General features: G+C 43.8%; 1 protein-coding gene across 5 annotated transcripts; it reads left to right on the top strand.

Moving 5' to 3' along the window:
* The first annotated feature begins 974 nt into the window (after positions 1-974).
* On the top strand, positions 975-20614 carry LOC117805257 (protein-methionine sulfoxide oxidase mical3a-like). Of its 5 annotated transcripts, XM_034673930.1 has the most exons (33): positions 975-1151; positions 2258-2618; positions 2755-2962; positions 3039-3155; positions 3294-3395; positions 3594-3749; positions 3843-3943; positions 4044-4301; positions 5507-5622; positions 5811-5937; positions 6081-6171; positions 6259-6406; positions 6512-6708; positions 7322-7422; positions 8489-8542; positions 8732-8899; positions 9070-9150; positions 9308-9394; positions 10017-10085; positions 10231-10381; positions 12922-13016; positions 14291-14363; positions 14506-14695; positions 14929-15125; positions 16378-17007; positions 17087-17169; positions 17947-17997; positions 18101-18346; positions 18428-18521; positions 18677-18724; positions 18839-18938; positions 19121-19194; positions 19421-20614. In XM_034673930.1, exons 2-33 carry the CDS (start codon positions 2355-2357, stop codon positions 19603-19605), a joined length of 4662 nt encoding a protein of 1553 aa, XP_034529821.1. In that variant the 5' UTR covers positions 975-1151; positions 2258-2354; the 3' UTR covers positions 19606-20614. The 5 variants fall into 5 exon arrangements, with proteins under 5 accessions (XP_034529821.1, XP_034529823.1, XP_034529822.1 ...); XM_034673932.1 differs by lacking the exon at positions 10017-10085; XM_034673931.1 differs by lacking the exon at positions 17947-17997.
* The last annotated feature ends 933 nt before the right edge of the window (positions 20615-21547 follow it).

The raw sequence follows: 21547 nt of genomic DNA, 5'->3' as shown, positions 1-21547 counted from the left end.
TGTTTGGATCTTACTGTCTGTACTGCAAAAACTCAAAATCTTACAAAGTGAAATTGTCTAATTTTTTAATCTAAAGGTCTTATCCCACTTGATTTAAGATACATTTAATTAACAAGTAACATTTGAGCAAGATAGAGGGACTTGTTTTAAGACATCTTAAATATCTTATTAAGTCAAACAATCTTGAAATGATCATGTTTTGAGTTGTAATTAGAAGAAACAAGGTTAATTTTACATTTCATACATTTTTCAAGCTGACATCTTATTTGTAGAAGACGGATAATCTTGATTTAAGACAAACACTTCACTTGATTTAAGTAAATGCATTTTATTGGAGAATCTATTAGAAAATAGCTCCATTGATAAAAGAAAGAAATAAAGAAAAGTTCTTTTTTTTAACGGTGGGTTCCAGTTTTCAGGCACTGTTTCTTCTAAATCAGATAAAAATATACATCCTCAAACTACATGCACACAATTAAAAACCTACTTTTGAGCATCGCTGGCTTATCCTAAAAAACATCATGACTGAGTATTAGTATATCCAGCTTTATTAGTGCAAAAATATTTTTTTGAGTTAAAAAAAAACTAATTGTTAGCATTCCTGGCTTATTCTGAGACACTAAGCTTTAAAATACTGGTAAAATATTGCTTAAAATAAATTTTCCCTGCTAATTTTAAGATCACAGTTTTCTAAATATTACGTTTTATTTTAAGAAATCTTACCAAGCAAATTTTCACTTGTTCTATTGGCAGATTTTTTTTGCTTACTACAAGGTAAGAGTACCTTGAATTAAGTTTTTTTTTCTTGTTTTTGGAGGGGCTTTTTCCCAGTGTGTAGTTATTGGAGTAATTTTAGTGTATACATGTGACACCTGATGGTGGCGCTGCTGCGTCTGCAAACACATCGATGATGATGATATCGATGAGGGGTATGATGAAGGTGACAGTGATGATGAACATGATCTGTGACTCCTGATCTTCTTTCTGTAATCCTGTTTGCTCAGACACTAAGATTAAGATTAGTCTGTGCTCAGTGGGCATGGTAATTTCTGGCCACGCCCACTGACCTCAGAGTCGGTGTGTGTGTGTGATTAGGGTGGATTTAGACGCAGGCTGGCAGCAGTTGAAGATGCAGAGCGGCCCTGTGAGACGTGAGTACACACTGACGCATTTTACACTTTCAGCACTTTATTACTCTGAATTTGTTTATGTGTGTGTTTGTGTGTTACCACTGTGTGTGTGTTTCACAGTGTGTGCAGCTGGTGTTTGACTGTTAAATGAATCTCCAGGTAAAAAGGAGTACCTGACAGTTTTTGTCAGACAGGTGTTCCCGCTGAGTGACAGCACACACACAAACACACACACACACGGGTGACTGTCTGTGTTGTGTGTGAGCTGTCTGCAGGTGTGTTCAGTTCTCTCCTACCTGACAGATTTTATTATAGAGACTGGAGTTGGTTGAAGTTATGGATTTTTTTAATACAGAAGAAAAGAGAATGATGTTTGGTTTCATTTTTACTTGATAAATATAAGTAGCCTACGTGTAGATATCTGTATAAATGAAATAAAAATATAGATAATGTATACATTTTTTAAATTTTATTTCACTGAACAAATGCTGCGTCATAGTTATTTTAATTTAGGTTTTAATCTCTTATATAATGTGAATTAGTCTGATTTACTAACACCACTTACTGTTGTGTGTGTTGGTGCTTGGTACAGAGGGATCTGTTCTGTAAGAGCTCCTTTGTTTTCTTTGTTCACCCTGCTCACACTCTCTCTCTCACACACACACACACAGACTGTAACACAGACACTATGTCACTGATGGTCATGTGACCTTAACCCGGGGACATCATCATGACATATCTGATTTTAAAGCTCCATGTAAACAACTGCAGGCTCCATGTGGACGCTCGTCTGCTGTTTACTGTCCACTCAGCGGGACGTCTGAACCTCTGCCAACTCACACACACAGACACACACACACACACACACACACACACACACACACACACACACACACACACACACACACACACACACACACACACACACACACACACACACACACACAGTCACCTTCAGAACAGCATGCTACTCCTGTGGGTCGCAAACAGATATAATCAAATATACAAGACAGACCTGAATGATTGTCATCATCATTCTGATATCCAATAAGGAATCTTATTGGATCATAAACTACAGCTTCACCCATGAGTATCCACACCACCTCACCTGTCCTGATTCATTTCAGAACGTCTCTCTGATGTCAGGGGGCGACCTGGGCTCTATCTGTGACATCATCAGCAGGTGTCACCCTCCCATGGTGCCCTGCAGCCGCTGTGGTCGCCATGGGAGACGAATCGTTCCCAGAATGCCGTGCCCAGGAGCTGTTTGATGAGTTTGTGTCGGCGTCGACCTGCAGGGCGGTGCTGTGGTCCTTCGGTCAGCTGTGTGAACACCTGCGGCTGGACCGCAGCACTGCAGAGAAGCCCCTGTACCGACCAATCAAAAAACGGCTTAACTACTGGAAGGCCAATCCCCTGTGGTCGAAACTGGATCGAAGGGCCGCCCAGACCGCGTACATGAGGGCCCGCGCCTGTTCCAACACCACTGTGAGTTCAACCAGTTATGAACAATTTACTAAAATCACAATATGATATTAATACACAGACAATAATGTAATTAAGTATCTAGCTTTGTGATTGGTCAGCTGTCTCTCTCTCCCCCCCCCTCTCTCTGATTGGTCAGGTTGTGATCATAGGGGCGGGCCCTTGTGGTCTGAGGACAGCAGTGGAGCTAGGTTTCATGGGAGCTCGGGTGGTGCTGTTAGAGAAGAGGGACTCGTTCTCCAGGAACAACGTGCTGCACCTGTGGCCCTACACCATCCACGACCTGCGGGGCCTCGGTGCCAAAAAGTTCTACGGGAAGTTCTGCGCCGGCTCCATCGACCACATCAGTGAGTCTCTTTGATCCATTACACCTGTCTGTCAATCATCTGGATCCTCCAATCAGCAGCCTTTTCCTGCTTGCAGGTATCCGACAGCTGCAGCTCATCCTGCTGAAGGTGGCCTTACTGCTGGGGGTGGAGGTCCATGTGAACGTGGAGTTCAAGAAGCTGGTGGAGCCGCCGGAGGACCAGAGCAGACGCAGTGAGAGACAGGGACAAGAAACAGGACTTACCTGTTGTTGATTTAGTTATATCTCTACCTGTGTACGTGTGAACCAGTCTGCCTGACCACCTCACCACATATGTACTTCTCTTCCTGTCTACCTGTGTACCTGTGCAGAGCTGGGCTGGAGGATGGAGGTGAGTCCAAAGGCTGAACCGCTGAACCAGCTGGAGTTTGATGTGATCATAGGAGCAGATGGACGCAGGAACACCCTGCCAGGTACACCAGAGACAGCACCTGAAGAAGTCTGAGTACAAGAGTCTGAACCCCAGAAAGACTCACTGCTTCTTTAACTTCATGCTAACCAGCAGTCTTGTGACTTAGTGTTAGCAAGTTGTGTGATTATTTGCAGCTTTTTGTTGAAATAAATACACATATGCAAAATGCTTCCTCACATCTGTCTATCCGTGTGATCAGGCTTCAGACGTAAAGAGTTCAGGGGGAAGTTGGCCATCGCCATTACAGCAAACTTTAAAAACAGGAACACCACAGCTGAGGCCAAAGTGGAGGAGATCAGTGGAGTCGCCTTCATCTTCAACCAGAGGTTCTTCCAGGAACTACGACAGGAAACTGGTACCAAATATGGACATGGATAACACTTTCACAATGTGTTGATAAACATGAGTCTTTAGTATGTTCTCATGTTCTAACATGTGAATCTGTCAGGGATCGACCTGGAGAACATTGTGTACTACAAAGATGACACGCACTACTTTGTGATGACGGCAAAGAAACAGAGTCTGCTGGACAAAGGAGTCATACTTCAGGTAGGACCGCACACCTGGAGACACAGCACAGTCCAAGTTAGAACAAGTCAAAGTAAGAATAAAGTTAGTCTGGTTAAATATCCCTCCCTCCGTTCTTCAGGACTTTGCAGACACAGAGCAGCTCCTCTCTCGGTGCAACGTGGACCAAAATGCATTGCAGGCGTACGCCCGGGAGGCCGCAAACTTCTCAACCAATCATCAGCTGCCTTCCCTGGACTTCGCCATGAACCACTATGGTCAGCCCGACGTCGCCATGTTTGACTTCACCTGCATGTACGCCTCTGAAAACGCTGCCATGGTCTGCCAACGCAACGGACACCAGCTGCTCGTCAGTCTGGTGGGAGACAGTCTACTGGAGGTGAGACGGGCAGTGAGAAGTGAGACAGGCTGTTAGAGGTGAGACAGGTCATGAGAGGTGAGACAAGCTGTTACAGGTGCGACAGCCAGGCAGTGAGAGGTGAGACAGGCAGTGAAAGCTGAGACAAGCTGTTATAGGTGAGACAGGCTGCCTGAGGTGAGACAGGCTGTTATAGGTGAGACAGGATTTAAGATGTGAGACAGGCAGTGAGAGGTGAGACAGGCTGCCTAAGGTGAGACAGGCTGTTATAGGAGAGACAAGCTGACTGAGGTGAGACAGGCTGTTAAAGATGAGACAGGCTGTAAGAGGTGAGACAGGATTTTATAGGAGAGACAAGCTGCCTGAGGTGAGACAGGCTGTTAAAGATGAGACAGGCTGTAAGAGGTGAGACAAGCTGCCTGAGGTGAGACAGGCTGTTAAAGATGAGACAGGCTGTAAGAGGTGAGACAAGCTGCCTGAGGTGAGACAAGCTGCCTGAGGTGAGACAAGCTGCCTGAGGTGAGACAAGCTGCCTGAGGTGAGACAGGATGTTAAAGATGATACAGGCTGTAAGAGGTGAGACAGGCTGTTAAAGATGATACAGGCTGTAAGAGGTGAGACAGGCTGTTAAAGATGATACAGGCTGTAAGAGGTGAGACAGGCTGTTAAAGATGATACAGGCTGTAAGAGGTGAGACAGGCTGTTAAAGATGAGACAGGCTGTAAGAGGTGAGACAGTTCATGAGAGGTGAGACAGGCTGTTAAAGATGAGACAGGCTGTAAGAGGTGAGACAGTCTGTTAAAGGTGAGACAGGCTTTTAAAGGTGAGACAGGCAGTTAAAGGTGAGACAGGCAGTTAAAGGTGAGACAGGCAGTTAAAGGTGAGACAGGCTGTTAAAGGTGAGACAGGCAGTTAAAGGTGAGACAGGCAGTTAAAGAGGTAAGAGTTCATGAGAGGTGAGCGGCTTTAAAAGCTGAGACAGGTCATGAGAGGTGAGACAAGCAGTGAGAGTTGAGACAGGCTGCCTGAGGTGAGACAGGCAGTGAGAGGTGAGACAGGCTGTTATAGATGAGACAGGCCACATGAGGTGAGACAGTTTAGAGACCATATCTGTAAACCAGTACTCTCTTTGAATTAGACAGTTTGTTGATGTTGATCTGTCTGTCTCTCTTACCTGTCTGTCTTTTTAACCTGTCTCCTTCCTTCCCCTCCCTGTCTGTGTGCAGCCGTTCTGGCCCATGGGGACCGGTATAGCTCGGGGTTTTTTGGCAGCTCTGGACTCGGCCTGGATGATCAGGAGCTGGTCTCAAGGAGGAGCCGCTCTGGACGTGCTGGCAGAGAGGTCAGTTACACAGCAATATACCACGGAGTTAGTACTGCGTTCTGATTGGCCGGTTGGGGGTCCATTACTTATACATGCATACAACTGAACATGACCCACCTGTTGCTGTCTGTCTGTCTGTCTGTCTGTCTGTCTGTCTGTCTGTCTGTCTGTCTGTCTGTCTGTCTGTCTGTCTGTCTGTCTGTCAGAGAGTCGGTGTACCGTCTCCTTGCTCAGACAACTCCAGAGAACCTTCAGAAGAACTTCAGTTTGTTTACAGTTGATCCAACAACAAGATACCCGAACATCAACACACAGATCATCACACCTGCTCAGGTTCCTGCACACACACACACACACACACACACACACACACACACACACACACACACACACACACACACACACACACACACACACACACACACATATAACGTCTCTCTCTGGTCACAAAAGCAATGACAAAGTTTGTCTTCCAGGTGAGACACCTGGTGAACACAGGCGAAGGAACAAATAATGTTTCAGATGATGACATCATTTGTCGACCATCATCTGGACTCGTCCGTCAGAGTAAGTTTTGTTTCACTTCCTGTCTCCTGTCTGATGTTTCTGATGTGATACCTTTGAAGTCATGGGTCTGATGTGTTGTCCCCACAGGTTCTGTCTCTCAGTCCAATAAGTTGCTGTCTTGGTGTCAGGACCAGACACAGGGTTACCATGGCGTCTCGGTTAGTGACCTGACTACTTCCTGGAAGAGCGGCCTGGCCCTGTGTGCTCTGATTCATCGATACCGACCTGATCTCATGTAAACCTCTGCAGATACACGAAGCATCATGATACTTTGCCATGAAGTCATTGTGTGACCCTGCTCTTCTTCCTGTCCCTTCTCACTCTTCCTGCCTGTCCTCAGAGACTTCGATTCTCTGGACAAGTCTTCTGTGGAGGAAAACACTCGTCTGGGCTTCGACGTGGCTGAGCGGGAGTTTGGGATTTCTCCTCTGATGACGGTGGAGGAGATGTCTTTAGTGGGAGAGCCAGACTCTCTGTCCATGGTGATGTACCTGATCCAGTTCTACCAGCTGCTCAAAGACACACCGCCCCCTGCTGGTGAGACTCCACAGTTCAGTGTCAGTTCAGGAAGGCCACGAAGTCAAGCTCAGCCCATAGTACATCAGCTAATCCTAGCACCAGCACATATCAGCTGACAGCTCAGCTGATTACCTTCTACACATCCAATTGGCAAATGTCAAAATTGGTGTTCCATTTAAACTGCTTTACCTGCTTCCTTTGCACACTGCCTCCACCCCAGCTCCTCCTTTTTACGCTGTGTGTGATTTTACAAGTGTCGTGTATTGTCACTGATGTGTGTTCTGTGGTCTTTGCTGCTGCTCTCCCTCACTTGGCTTTTCATGTATGCACATGAAAGGCAGGGGAGGTGTGCTCTCCCTGCCTCATTCTTTGGCATCCCATGCATGCATATGTAAGGGCAAGGAGCTCTCAGACCAGAGACATACTGCCAGATATAACTTGTTGCATCCAATCAAATAATCCTCTTTGACTAAAGTGGTGCTGAATGAACACTTTGAGTACTCAAAATGTATCTTTTACCAGTTTCGACAAACATCAGCTTCTTGATCCTCTCAGCAGCTGTCTGAAGATGTCACATATGTGATTGGATGATAATTTGTCTCTGTTGTGTCTTTTTCTTTTGTGGTTTCAGGCTGTCTGAGTCAGATTTCGGACCTGAGATCAGCTCTCATCGCACCGGCCTCGCTGCTCAGCAGAATGGGACTCAGTCCATCCAGGAAGAGGAATCCAAAGGTTTCCACAACTCTTTGTATTTATCATTACAACCCCTAACTTGACAAAAGTTGCGCAAAACGCTGTGGAATATTTAAATAAAATTCGGATTTGGTTGTTTTAAAATATTAATTGCAACTAGTGCAAAGAGAACATATCAAATGCTTTATTGTTTTATGATAAATATATGCCCATTTTAAATTTACCTGATATAGGGATTCAGCTGCTCAACACTTTGGGACATCCCCACACCATCAGGAATGCTGGCTTTTAAACTGTATGCTAACAAGCTGGTTGGCACCGCTCCTCTTTAGAGCTGAGAACAACCAAAAAGAATGTCAAATTTTGATAAATCAGAACACAGGACAGTTTTCCTCAGGCCTAGAGAGGTCGCCAGTGTTTCTGGATTATGGTATGTTTGGTTTCCTCTTTGCATGGTGCTGTTTGAACCTGCATTTGTGGATGCAGCGACAAACTGTTTTTTGGATGTGATTTAGAGAACCGTGCAGTGATTTCCACTACAGAGTAATGTCTGTTTTTTTCAATGCAATGCCACCTGAGGGTCCAAAGATCAATACCCCTTCAATATTGGTTTTGAGCTTTGTTCCTTTTGTTCTGGAATTTCTTTAGAATCTCTCAATCTTGTAATGATATTATGTACTGTGAATAATTAAATCCACAAATTCTTTCTCAATTTGACATTAATCTGAAATCCCTTAACCTTACAGAGGGGTGAACCTCTTCCCATCTTTACCTCTGAGAGACTCTGACTCTCTGAGGTGTCCTTTTTATATCCAGTCATGTTACTAACCTGTTAAGAAATAAGCTAATTATTTGGGTGATGTTCTTCCAGGTACTTTTTTACCATTACATAACTTTTTCAGTGTTTTTGTCCCTTCCCCAACTTTACCTGGAACATGTTTCTGGCATCTAATTTAAAAGAGCATACATTTTTAATGAAAGAAAATCTGTTTTGACAGTGTCCCAGCTTTTTTTTAATTGGTGCTGCATCTCTTTATTTATTATCCTCATTATTCTGTTTTTGCTGACATGGTTTTGAATTGTAAACATGCCTTTGTCACTGCAGGAGCTGAGAGAAGCTCGAGGTAAACGGAGGAAGACCAGCCAAGAGCAGCTGGAGGTCAGAGTGAACACTTTAGTTGTATGAATCACAGCAACGGTTCATTTAACTCTTCAACTCGTTAGAAAGCAAAGAAAAATCTGAGTTCAGTGTTTCTATTAGACGTTTGCTTTGAAGGACCAGATAATAACACTTACATTAAGATGTTTCAGAGAGACTTTGGTAGATTGATTAAGTTTTTGTTTCCAGTCATGTGACCTGAACGGAGGCGACGACAGCCAGGTGAACGATGTGGGCGGGTCCAGTCACTCCAAAGTGCGTCTGATGGCCAATCAGCTGCAGGCGAAGCTGGAAGAGAACTCCACTCCCAGCAAGACTTCGTCTGCTTCTTCTTCTGTTGCAGCAACACGTCGACAAGTAAGACTAGTGACATCACACACACACACAGACACATGCACGCAGGGTGACCAGTTGCCAAAGAGCCAGGTGATTAATATGTTTGCTTATTGGTGTATTGATTAGGTAGAGTGTACTCCAACAATCAATCATTAATGTGAACACTGTGTGTGACTCTACATGTCAACCAGCAGGGGGAGCTGGTGTCTCTACCACAGTCTCCAGAATGCCCTTCCACTGAAGCTACAGTACAGCCGTCATCATGGAGACCGGTAATAACTGTTGATAGTAGAGAACAGTAGAGGGTAGTAAAGAGGAATAGAGGGCAGTAAAGACAAATGTATTGATTTGTTCCTAAAGGAATCAAAGGTTTTTAAAGTTGTCCCCTGTCCGTCTTCCTGTTTGTCTCCATGGGATCGCCTCCATCAGAGGAAAAGAACCCTTCAACAGGAGCAGTTGAGTTTTCGATTCAAAGAGAAGATCAGGTCTCAGTCTGCTCTCAGCGGAAAGGAGCAGGTACTGAGCTGCAGTGCATTCTGGGTAACCGTGGTAGTGTGTAGTGATATATAAACTCGCCAAGAGACAAAACTCTCAGACGCATCAAACACAGTTCACCCTGTTTCCCCAACAGCTGTCCTCGTTTCCTCATCAGTCTTTGTCTCCTCGTCCTCTGTACTTCCTGAGTCCTTCTTTAGTCGTCCTTGTTTAGTTTGACCGTTATCCTCCCTGTGTCCTCAGGCTGCAGTCTGTAGCTCCTGATGATGTTTCAGACTGTCATTAGAGGAGCTCTATTGATCTTAAATGATCATGTGATCAGTAACTGTCCTCACTGTTGGTCACATGACCAGACAAGTTTAATGTTAACTTTTTATGTTCCATCAGATATCAGTGTGTCTCAGATCAACAGATCCACATGTACTGGTTTGTACTAGTTTATACCGCCCTTACAGATTGTTGATACAGGTAACAAAGGTCATAGAGGTTTAGGCAGATGTACAGGTATAATTATCTGCAGTGATCAACTGTACTGTGAAACGCAGCTCTGTGTGTGACATTTAAATAGTCTTCTCTGTCCATCTGTCTGCTGTCTGTCTCTCTGTCTGTCTGCCTGCCTGTCTGTCTGTCTGTCTGTCTGCAGACTAGTGAAGTGAGCTCATTGGCTGAGCAAATTACCAATCAGATTCAGAGTCCGGAGGAAGTGACCTCGGTAAAAACCTGATCTGTCTCTCTTTCAGTACCTATCTGTGTCTCTGTACCCGTCTGTCTGTCTCTTGGTAACTGTCTGTCTCTCAGTGCCAATCTGTGTCTCAGTCCTTGTCTGTGTCTCATTGCCTGCCATCTCTGTCTCTCAGTCCTCAGGCCAGTGTTATTTCTGTAAGGACCGGGTCTATCTGATGGAGCGGCTGAGCGCTGAGGGTTTGTTTTTCCATCGCACCTGTTTTCAGTGTTTCACCTGTAACTCCGCCCTCAGACTGGCTGCCTACACCTTTGACCACTCCACAGGTGGGTGCTCCTGGTTACCTGTTTATGATTTGGTATGCAGTGATTGAATATTTTAATAGTTGTTGATATTAATAATTGATCAAACTATGAACCACGTCTTATATCCTCCTCTCTTATGATGTTCAGTAAATACACAGAGCCTCTTATGAACAGAATAATCAGTTAACTGAACTCTTTAGGCGAGTTCTGACCTTTGACCTCCAACTCCTTGCTTGAATTTATTCTGAGCATTACTGCTCCTTTTTCTGATCATGTGATCGCTCTGTCCGTTAGTGTCTTTGAAATGTAATATGTGTGAACAGTCTGTCATTAATAGAGGATCTTTGGACAGCCTGAGGATTAACACATGACTGTCAGCCTGTTCTTGTGTCCACAGCATAAAGCTGCTCTGTCACAGCAGATGTGTCGATGACATGTCAATGACACGCTAACACTTAGCTGGCCTATTTCCACTACATACAGTACATATAGCCTCTACATATTTACAGGTATACTAGTGTGTGTATGTAATGACCTGTTAATCACACCTGTATCATCCAGAAGAAGTCATTGAGGTATGAACTGGTTTAAGACGTGTGTCTCAGTGAAACAACAACTGATGTGCTCAGTGGTTTTTCATTCACAGCTCAGTTATTGTATCATGGTCCAAATCATTTCATTAAGAAATATCAAACTGAACAAGATCAGTACCATAAACATAATCCCATATTCAAACACATTTAATGTTCAATTATTTATTTTAGATTCAAAACTAAACAATAGAGCAGTTTTTCTCCATCGGCAACCTCAACCAGTGTAAAAATCAAGCGGCAACCTCCGATCTAAAAATATGAGTCCACTGCGGAAGTGCTAAAAACTGCAGTTCATTGAGGATCTGCTTGAGGCTGGCTCCGTAAGTACCAGAAACCACATACACACCAATTAAAAAAAAGGGGAACCTTACAGCAGAAATAAACATATTTACAGCCTGGTACAAAAGACAAGTGTATTCTGGATAGCTAATTTCTCGATCACTGTAACTAACGTGTTTCTAATGCAGCAATTTCGAAGATATTTAGATTATGAGTCATTCAATGAGAGGCACAGCTGACTTGATTGACAGGCGGGAACACTGTAGCTGTTGGCTAGGAGGCTCAAAGCTCGCCTCTTTACATCACAATTGCTCGACAGCAGCAATATGGCTGCCGCCGATGATTGGCCTCAAAACAGCTCTTCAGAAACAGATGGGTTGCGTCACGGATACTACGTCCATTATTTATACAGTCTGTGGTTGAAATATGAAGCCAATGTGGAAGTGCTGTGTTCATGTTAAACACCCTGGTTCAAAAAACGATTTTGGTCTTACTAGCTTATTTCAGTATCTCAACACACTGTACATGGGGTCACGACTAGCTTGACTGACAGACTGGCACGCTGTAGCAGATAGCGAGGATGCTAAAGGCCTGCGTCATGCTAGGTCAACAGGAAGTGAGTTTGAGGTAGAAATTCCAATATGGCAACTGGCAGCCATTAGCTTCAAATCTGCACTTCAGTGGGTGACGTCACTGAAACTACTAGATGTGTTATACAGTATATGATCTTCTATACATTTACTGAAAACTGAGAACTAAGAACACAAGCTTTTAAAACTGATTCAGGTTTAATGTACATGGATATATGTATTATTAATGCATATGTATGTTATTTGTTTATACTTTTTATGTTAATTTTTCAATAAATAAAGCAGATTGAAAATAATCCTACATACACACAATAAAAAAAACAAGATAAAACAAAGACATAACAGCATGTCAGCATTAGCATGGATGAGTTTGCTTATAATATGTATAAGACTACCTTCTGTAAATAAACAATTCATTTTTAACTCACGTATGTTATTAATCCCAGTTACAATCCAACATTAACCTAACTGGTTTTCAAAATAGTGTAGTCTCTCTAGAAGTATATTTCAGCTCTGTGTAGTTCTTCATGTGTTCCAATGTTTGCCTTGATGATCACTGGTAAGTCAGGTAACTTTAATTTGAAAATCTCCAGGAAATTTAGTCTTTGATAGTTAAAATTTCAAAGCGGCATCTTCATAGATGGATGATGAGAAACAAACAGAAATTCAAAGTTCCCGCTCGGCCCCCGTGGTATCCGGTCCCCCCCCCCCCCAGTGTCATCAGTCTTCGCCCCCTGAACAATATAGTTTACAGTATGATCAGCTGTCATTTACCATCACACATATTTAACACTGATGAACCACATGATGCCTACGTGTGTGTGTGTGTGTGTAAATAGTGCCTTCACAAAGCTCTCCTGTATGTTAGATGGAGCCTTTGGGCAGTCAAACAGAGCCTAGTGGTCACATGACCTCTGAGAGAGAGTGGTTATAAAATGATGAAGTTCAGTCAGAGTCAGAGAGGAGTACAGACCAACATCACCTGTTTATGGTTTTATCTGTTAGTTTGTTTTTGATCTTGAACACATTGATGTTGAAGGTTAACATGTTGATTATAACAGGTTGATGATAATGTATTGATGTATTGTGTGTGTTTCAGGGAGGTTTTACTGCCTGCAGAACTGTGACTCGGATCTCAACGCTCCGGGTGTGAGGAGGAGGACTGACAGATCTGCTTCTCTACAAACATCCACTGTAAGAAAACTTTATTTAAATATTAATAGTAATAATAATAATACATTTATTTTTATAGCACCTTTTAAAAACAGGTTTAGTAGTGAGTAAAACCATGGAGAATTTAAAAAGTCAGTTAAGCGTTAAGAAGTAAAAGCAAATTTTAAAAGAGATTTAAAAGAGGACAAGGATGTGGCTTGCCTGATCTCCTCTGGCAGGTCATTCCAGAGTGACGGGGCCCTGATTGCAAAGGCCCGGTCACCTCTGGTTTTTTAACTTTACTCTAGGAAGTTCCAAGAGGGACCTGCCGGAGGATCTCAGACAGCAGTTGGGGACATACATTTCAAGGCAATCACTTAGGTACTCAGGGGCCAGTCCATTTATTGCTTTAAAAGTGAGAGTTAAAATCTTAAAATCAATCCTAAAACCCACAGGCAACCAGTGAAGAGAGGCTAAAATGGGTGTGATGTGTTCCCTTTTCTTGGTGTGTGTGAGTCTGGCAGCAGCGTTTTGGACTAACTGGAGTTTTGAGAGGTTGTGTTTGTTTAGGCAGGTGTAGAGTGAGTTACAAAAATCTAATCAGGAAGTGATGAATGCATGGATGACAATTTCGAGGTTATGATGTGAAAAGAAGGGCCTGATCCAAGAGATTTTGTGCAGCTGGTAGAAACAAGACTGAAGTCTAGTTTTGATATATTGGTTGAAGTTAAGGTCTTTATCAAAGGTGATGCCAAGATTCTTGCAGTGGGGGGTGACAGGAGAACCAAGCTGAAGTGAGGAGAGATGAGTGCGGACCAATGAGCATGATTTCAGATTTGTCTGTGTTGAGTTGGAGAAAATTGTGAGACAGACATCTTTTAACTTCATTCAGACAGGAGTGGAGTGAGGACAGTTGGTTATGATCAGAAGAATATTGAATATTTCTTGTACCTAACCCTAACCCTGAACCCATGTAGTTTAAAAAGGTGTTTGTACGGGGGTTTGTTCAGGTGTTACAGCCTTAATGTGCGGGTGCTCCTAAAGTTACAATAGTATTATGTTGACACCAGGAAGTTCATGATTGTTGCTAGTGTGTACAGGGCTGTTAGCATTGTGCAAACAGGTGGTTATGAGGGCTTCCAGCTGTTTGTATGTAGTTCCTGAAAAGATGCTAGGCTTATAAACACATATAAGACACATACAACACATACATTAATGAGACACTGTTTCTGTGATGCAATTAATCAATATGTTTATTAATAATTAATCATCAGTTCTAATAACTGTTATAATGTGTGTGCTTGTAATGCCGACAGGTGTCTCTAAGCTCCGCCCCCTCGCTCTGTTCTGCAAACTCCCTGGTCTCTCTGGCCCGTCGCCGCTCCTCAGGTGAGCTCTGTTCACCATGTTGTTGTTTAACTCGCCTGTTTGCACTGAGCATGCTCCTTAAACTGCATCACTGTGGGCTTTAGTGTGTGTGTGTTTCTGTGTGTGTCTGTGTGTGTGCGCGGCTGTACTGGCGTGCGCGCAGCGGTTTCTATGAAGACGGCCACGCCCGAGAGGATCGAGCTGGAAAACTACCGCTGCAGCTCGACCACGAAGGCGGGGCTTCTAGAGGAGGGGGAGGAGCCTGAAGAGGTCTCAGAGGAGGTGCTGAATCGCTTCAATCTTGACTTGGACCTGGACCTGGCCGTTGAGAAGAAACCAGAGGACAAGTCCAGGTCTGAGAGCCCTGTGTATGGAGAGCTGACAGGGCCAAAAAACTAACTAACTAATGCCACAAAAATTATGATTTTAAACCAAAAAAATTATTGTAGAAGAAAAAAAATTGAATAACTTATTTCATGTTTCAGGATTAAGATTTGTGTCTTTTGGTTCTTGTTTATTTTCTGTCGTTGTTGGCCCTCCATACCTCAGTGGGCTCAGTGTGTGTGTGTGTGTGTGTGCTTTTTAGCTCAGAGTCAGAGATGGAAGAGGAGGATGAGGAGGTTGGAGCAACATGGAGAGAAACTCTGCTGCTCCATCTGAGACGCAACAAGGAGAAGGAGGAGGAGGAGGAGGGAGAGGAGGATGAGGAGGAGGATGAAGAGGAAGAGGGAGAGATGGAGGATGATGGAGAGGAGGCAGACAGTGAGATGGAGTCCAGTGACGGTGAGATTTATTTTTCTATCAGGTCTGTAGTTTGAATCCCTCATTGATGTCTTGATAAATGGTTTGTTGTGATATTTTGTTGTGTTGTCCTCTGTAGAGTTATTTCCTAGTTATGATGTTGTGTTGTATTGTGATGTTGTGCTGTTCTGTTTTATGGTGATGTTGTGTTGTTTTGTATTGTTGTGTTGTTGTGTTGTTTTGTGTTGTTGTCTTGTGGTTTCGTGATGTTCTGTTTTATGGTGATGTTGTGTTGTTTTGTACTGTTGTGTTGTGTTGTTTTGTGTTGTGATGTTGTGATGTCGTGTCTCCCTCTGCTGGTAGAGGGGGAGTATAGCCCCTGGGACTCAGAGCGTCGCTCTGGTCTGTGGCTCCTGATAGAGGAGGATGAGACAGGTATAGACCAAACTCCATTAAAAAAAACATTAAATCTGGACTAACATGATGCTGATATTCACCTCAATATTAATGAAAAGTCAGTATTCCTCTGAAACCTCTGTTTTTCTTTATTTTGTTTTGCTGTGAATCTGGGTAATCTTTGGTAATGGTGTCCCCTGAAACTATAGGCATTTTTCGACTGGAGGAACTTTACCCCGGAACTAGGTGCGCTTTGACCGGTGGACCCAGGGTCTAAATTTAGCACAGGGGTAGATAATCTCCCCCCTAAAAAGCTCCTGCTAGGGGGTCAGTACTTTTCAAAGGTCCTGGGACTTTCGGGGGGCAGGGCCTGCATGCTGAACGTGTCTGATTGGGAGATTAACCGCAGTATTTTTTTTCAGCCCGCCGTCCATGATCACACAAACGTGTGATTCACTTGATTTCTATTTCTTTAATTTATTCTATCTTTTTTTGTATGTGTGTGTTTTTTCAAAAGAAGAAGCTGTGATTCACTTGAATTAGCAGCTTGTAACAGTAGTCTTCTCTCAGCCCACCGCAAATGCGTCTCTCCCCGTGTTACAGTTTTAGAAGTGACCCTGTAAACTGGAGACCTTCAGCTGAACGTAACGGTGTTTGTGGAGTTTACACAGCTGTTGAAACACAGAGGGAGTTCCTGGGAATGCAAACTAGTTAAGTTTGTTATTAAGATTTCAAAATATCCTCATCAGATATTTAATGATCATCTAAAGACGTTTGTGAGGGATGCATCCAGCTGATGAAAAAAATGTTTCTGATCTAATGAAACTTTAAAATTTCAGTTCCTTAAGACTTTGTTTTATTTTAATGCTGGTTTCCCCCCACTATTTTTTTTAAATAGGAAGTGACATCATCACACACTCAAGCACACCTGTGGAGCCAGACTCCACCTCCAGCCATCCATCTTTCACAACCAACTCAACTCCTCTTGAGCCCCGCCCACATGTCTACACGCCCTCCACCTCTTCCTTCATCACCATACCAGACTCCACCCATGATGATGGGGACTCAATTTCGCCCACACTGATCAAACCTTTTGTTATCACGGAAGACCAGGGACCAGGAAAAAAGCACTCAAGTAGCGGTCGAGGCTCATTTGATGACATCAGCCCGGAAGTTCCTCCTCTGAAGCAGGACAGAGAGGCAGAGCCAGAGAAGGAGGGGCTTCAGCTGGAGCTGGAGGGGGTGGAGTCAGAAGTAGAGAGATGGAGGAGGAGACACAAAGGAGCACACACCCTCCCCCCTCGCCTGCCCCCTCTGCAGGCTGGTAGCGGATCACTTCTACGCCAGCTGAAAGGAGTCAAAGAGGCTCCGCCTACAAGACAGCTGGAGATGGATGGGGGTGGAGCCAGAGCCCTGTTGAGGGCGGTGTTTTCTGGAAACAGGATGGAGAAGAGGAAGAAGAAGAGGGGCGCAACTTTACCTGTTGAGAGGATGAAGAAGGAAGCAACCAATCATAAAAGAGGAACAGGTGACGATTTCAGACACAAACATGTATTTCACTGTGAGGTCCCAGTGATGACATCAAAACTGAACTTTTCCGTGTTCAGGTGTGTGGAGAGGTCTGACGGAGGAGTCCGACCTGGAGTCATCGGTCCTGCTGCACAGGTGTTCACTGAATCCCAGAACCAATGTAAGACTCACACACACCTCAGCCTGACATCATCACTTAAGATGAAATGATTTTGCTCTGAGCGCTCACACGGTCTTCTGATTAACTGTCTTCTGATCACATGACCTGTAGTGGAGGTTGTATCGGTTAAATCATAGAGATCTTAAACTTGAGCCCTGAGGGACTCCACCGGACAGAGCTCCTGTATTCAGGATCTGAACCAGCGTATCAAGTCTATTCTATGGTCTACAGGATCAGAGGCTCCTCTACTCCCCACTGTTTACTGTCTTGAGTTAAGGGATCAGGCTAATACCTGGATTTGTAACTGAAAGTCTGATATCTTGTGAATCATTATCTGTCCTGTTGTAATGTTTGAAGCTGCGTTTGGAGCTGGTCGACCTCACGGCAGAGATTCAGAGAGTCTCGTTAAAAGAGGAAGAGGAGGAGAATCAGGAGGTACCAGTTGTGCTGCATTCAGGGACCTCTGCTTTGTAGGAAATCTGTGTTTTAGTTGGTTTTGTGACTGTAGCTGAGAGAAGTCGTGTTAGATAAATAGAACGTGGATCACTGTTCTCTACGTACTGATACCGATACAAGTCATCAATCAATTAACTCGAGACTTGTCTGACCAATCAGAACGTCTTAAAACAGACTTGTCCTGACTGTCCAAGCCTCTCTGTTGACTTCACACTGGTCTGGACTGACTTGACTGTACATGGAAAAGTCTCTGTTTGTGCGACTTGTTTGACCTCTTAAAGTCTTGTCTGTTTTTGATTCTCTGTCCCTCGTGTCTCTCAGCCTGCGTACGTCCCTCACGCTCTGGCCTTTAAACGAGCGTATGCCGTCAAGGTACGAGCACTGGTCATCATGTGACCATGTGATCAGGACTCTGGTTCATGGTGGTCTAACAGTCCAGACTCTGTGTGATGTGTGGACTTTGTTTTTTCTGCAGAGACGTTCTAAGAAGGACTCGGCCGCCCTCCAGGACTCAGATGGACACTCTTCGTGTCCCACCGAGGTGGTGGGGGTTCTGGCCCAGCCTAAAGAGCAGTCCAGTTTGAGTGTAAAGGAGACTCTATTCCAGAGGGGACAGGAGGAGGACAACGAAGACTTGGACGCCAAAATCACACGACGAGTCCAGAGAGCTGCGAGACGGACGGCGAAACAAGACCAGCTGAAGAGACTCCACAAAGCTCAGGTAAAGTTCAAACTGAGCACTGAGTTTCGAGTCTGTCCAGATTGATGGAGTGAGACAGGTGAGACTGTGTGTGTGTTTCAGATGATCCAGAGGCAGCTGCAGCAGGTGGAGGAAAAGCAGGGACAGCTGGAGGAGAGAGGAGTGATGGTGGAGAAAGCTCTGAGAGGAGAAGCAGGTACCAACATGCACACACATTTTATATGCATGTTTCAATGAGTGTATAAATTAAGTTTATATATATACATTGGATGGAAAGCTGTACATGAATGATACAGATTATTGATGTGTGTTTGTTAGACTGAACTCAGCTTTGTGTGTGTGTTCCTTCAGATTACTGGGGAGAAAATGACGGCCCAGACTTGGAGCTCCACCTGGAAGGTGAGTTTTGCCTGTTTTTAACACCTCACTGATCTCATGACATTCGCTGTTCATGGCACAACACACACTGTCCCTTGTGCAGTCCGGTCCAGCAGTCTGTCTCTGTCCCTACAGGTCTTGGCAAATTGGAGAATCCAGCTCTGATGCAGCAGTTGTTTCAGCTGGTCCAGCAGAAGAACTCTCTGCTCCGCTACGAGTCTGAACTCATGATATTGTGAGTAAAAACACCAGAACCAGGGCTAAGTCCACCAGAACCATCGAGGAGATCCTAATTTACAAGGTCCTACACAATCCAGGTCTATTAAGGCCTCCTGGATGTTGTGTATATTTCAGGGCCAGGTACCTGAGGTGAATTAGGACTGTGTAGGCCCAGGTCTAAGTCTGTCTGTGTTTCAGTGCTCGGGAGCTGGAGTTGGAGGACCGTCAGAGTCGTCTGCAGCAGGAACTCAGGGAGAGGATGGCCGTCGATGGTAATCAATCACTGATTAATAATCATTGTGATACATAAATATTCAGATCACACTAAAATATGATGTTTCACAGAGATCAATCACTGATCAATAATCAATCATCTTGATACATGACGACCCAGACGACGCCAATATATGAAGTTTCATAGAGACCAATGAAACACATTAATTACAACATATCATAGTGACCCTACCTGATTCTCTCTCTGTACCTGCGTTACCTCAGACCACCTGAAGGCGGCATGTCAGCTGGTGGAGGAGCGTCTGATCCTGGAGGAGATGTTGGAGGTGGTGGAGCAGAGAGACGCTCTGGTATCTCTGCTGGAGGAGCAGAGACTGCAAGAACGACAGGAGGACCAGGATCTGGAGCAGGTCATGATGGCCCAAGGACTCAGCCTCAGCTGGAACTGAACCAGTTTGAACTGGTCTAAACTGGTTTGAACTCAGAAAGAGAGAGAGAGTGGTTGAAGGTTGAGATTTTTGGGTCTCTTTAATCGTGGGAAGAAAAATCAAGGACTCAAAGTGTGAAATATTTATGATGTATTAATCTAACATTTACCACACTTTAATGTTGGATTATTCAGTCAGAAAGTATCAGTTTGGCTTTTGTACCAAAAAGAGGTTGTTTTTTCCTGACTGTCAAACAGCCAGCAGAGGGTGCTGCTCTCTTACTATCAAGACACTCAACTACACATTGATCTGTTAACTCCTTTCTAATAAAGATAGCACTGAGTAAATCTGTGACATAGGCTACTACCCAGCCAGAACTCTGACTTTATGCCTAATCCTAACCCTTGGAATTGATCAGTGGACTATAGTGGGACTATAGTGGGACTATCGGTGGACTTCATCCCTAACCCTAACCCTTAGTATTTGTCCGTGGACTTAGTCCCTAAACCTAACCCTTAGTATTTGTCCTTGGACTTCATCCCTAAACCTAACCCTTAGTATTGCTGACTGGCGAACTAACGGTCGTTAAGCTAAGCAAAGCAGCCTCCACTCCTTGAATTAACAATGAATACAAATTGTAGAAGTTTCATACGTCTGAGTTTAACAAAGTGGAACTACTTAGTTATAGTTAATAAGGAGTTAACTCAGTAACTAGCAGTGTGTAAGAGCTCAGTCATGTATATTTTTTTTAGCTTGATAAGAACAGAACACTTGAAACAGTTTGTATCAGATAAATGTATTAATGTGCCAAATGTTAATTATGAATAATCAGCTGTCATCAGACTCCACCTGTCAGCCTTACATCACCTGACCACCTGATCACGACCTATTACAAACAATGTCGGTGTGTTTAGAGGGTCATGTGACTGATCAGCTGATTGTTACGTAACTTATTTCAAAACACAAACAGCCAAAAAAACAAACTACAAATTGACTTTTTATCAACTTTAATAAAATATTCTCACCTGAACTGTGTGTGTTTACTTTTTATGTAAAAATACTGTGAACTGTTTAAATATACGGACAGCAGGAAGCTAGTTAAGGAAGCTAACTCCAGCTGCACTTATTACCAAGCGGCGAACTCCGGTCTAAAAATATGAGTCCAATGCAGAAGTGCTAAAAACTGCAGTTCACCGAGGATCCGCTTGAGGTTGGCTCTGGAAATACCGGAAACCACATACACACCAATTCAAAAAAGCAGATCTTTACAGCAGAAATAAACATGTTTATAGCCTGGTACAAAAGACGTGTGTAGTCTGGATAGCTGATTTCTCGATCGGCGCACACTGTAGGGGGGATGAATTTTTTTTTAACGCAACTTGATTGACAGTAGCTGTTAGCAAGGAGGCTCAAAGCCCGCCTCTTTACGTCACAATTGCTCGACAGCAGCAATATGGCTGCTGCCGTCGATTGGCCTCAAAACAGAGCTTCACAAACAGATGGGGGACGTCACGGATCCTTAATCCATATTTTATACAGTCTATGCTGATTAAACACAACCTATGCTCCTCAGACAGATTTCCTAACCACCCTGCTGTCCTGCATCAGTACTACACTCCTACCTTCAGTCCCACCTCCTGGCATCTACCTGCAGGCTCTGACCAGGAGGTTAAAGATATTATTCCATCAGTCTGAGAGATGTGTGTAAAGTATTAGAGTTATTAAATTCAGGGTTATAAGACTGATGAGTTGAGGTTAGTTGTTGGGGTAGATTGTTCTGGTTAGTTATTAGTAGTTAGTAGTTGATCATGTGTGAAAGATGTGATGTCAGGATATTCAACCTTCATCATGGAAACAGATCAAAAAAACCTGACAGAGAACAAACTGTCTCTTTGGTTATCTTACATTAAACCTTTTAAATATTCCTGAGAATTATAAGTGAAATATACTTTGAATAAGTTCA

The sequence above is a fragment of the Notolabrus celidotus genome, chromosome 21 (assembly GCF_009762535.1).
Source record: "Notolabrus celidotus isolate fNotCel1 chromosome 21, fNotCel1.pri, whole genome shotgun sequence".
Lineage (NCBI taxonomy): Eukaryota > Metazoa > Chordata > Actinopteri > Labriformes > Labridae > Notolabrus > Notolabrus celidotus.
This window is presented reverse-complemented; position numbering and strand designations above follow the sequence as displayed.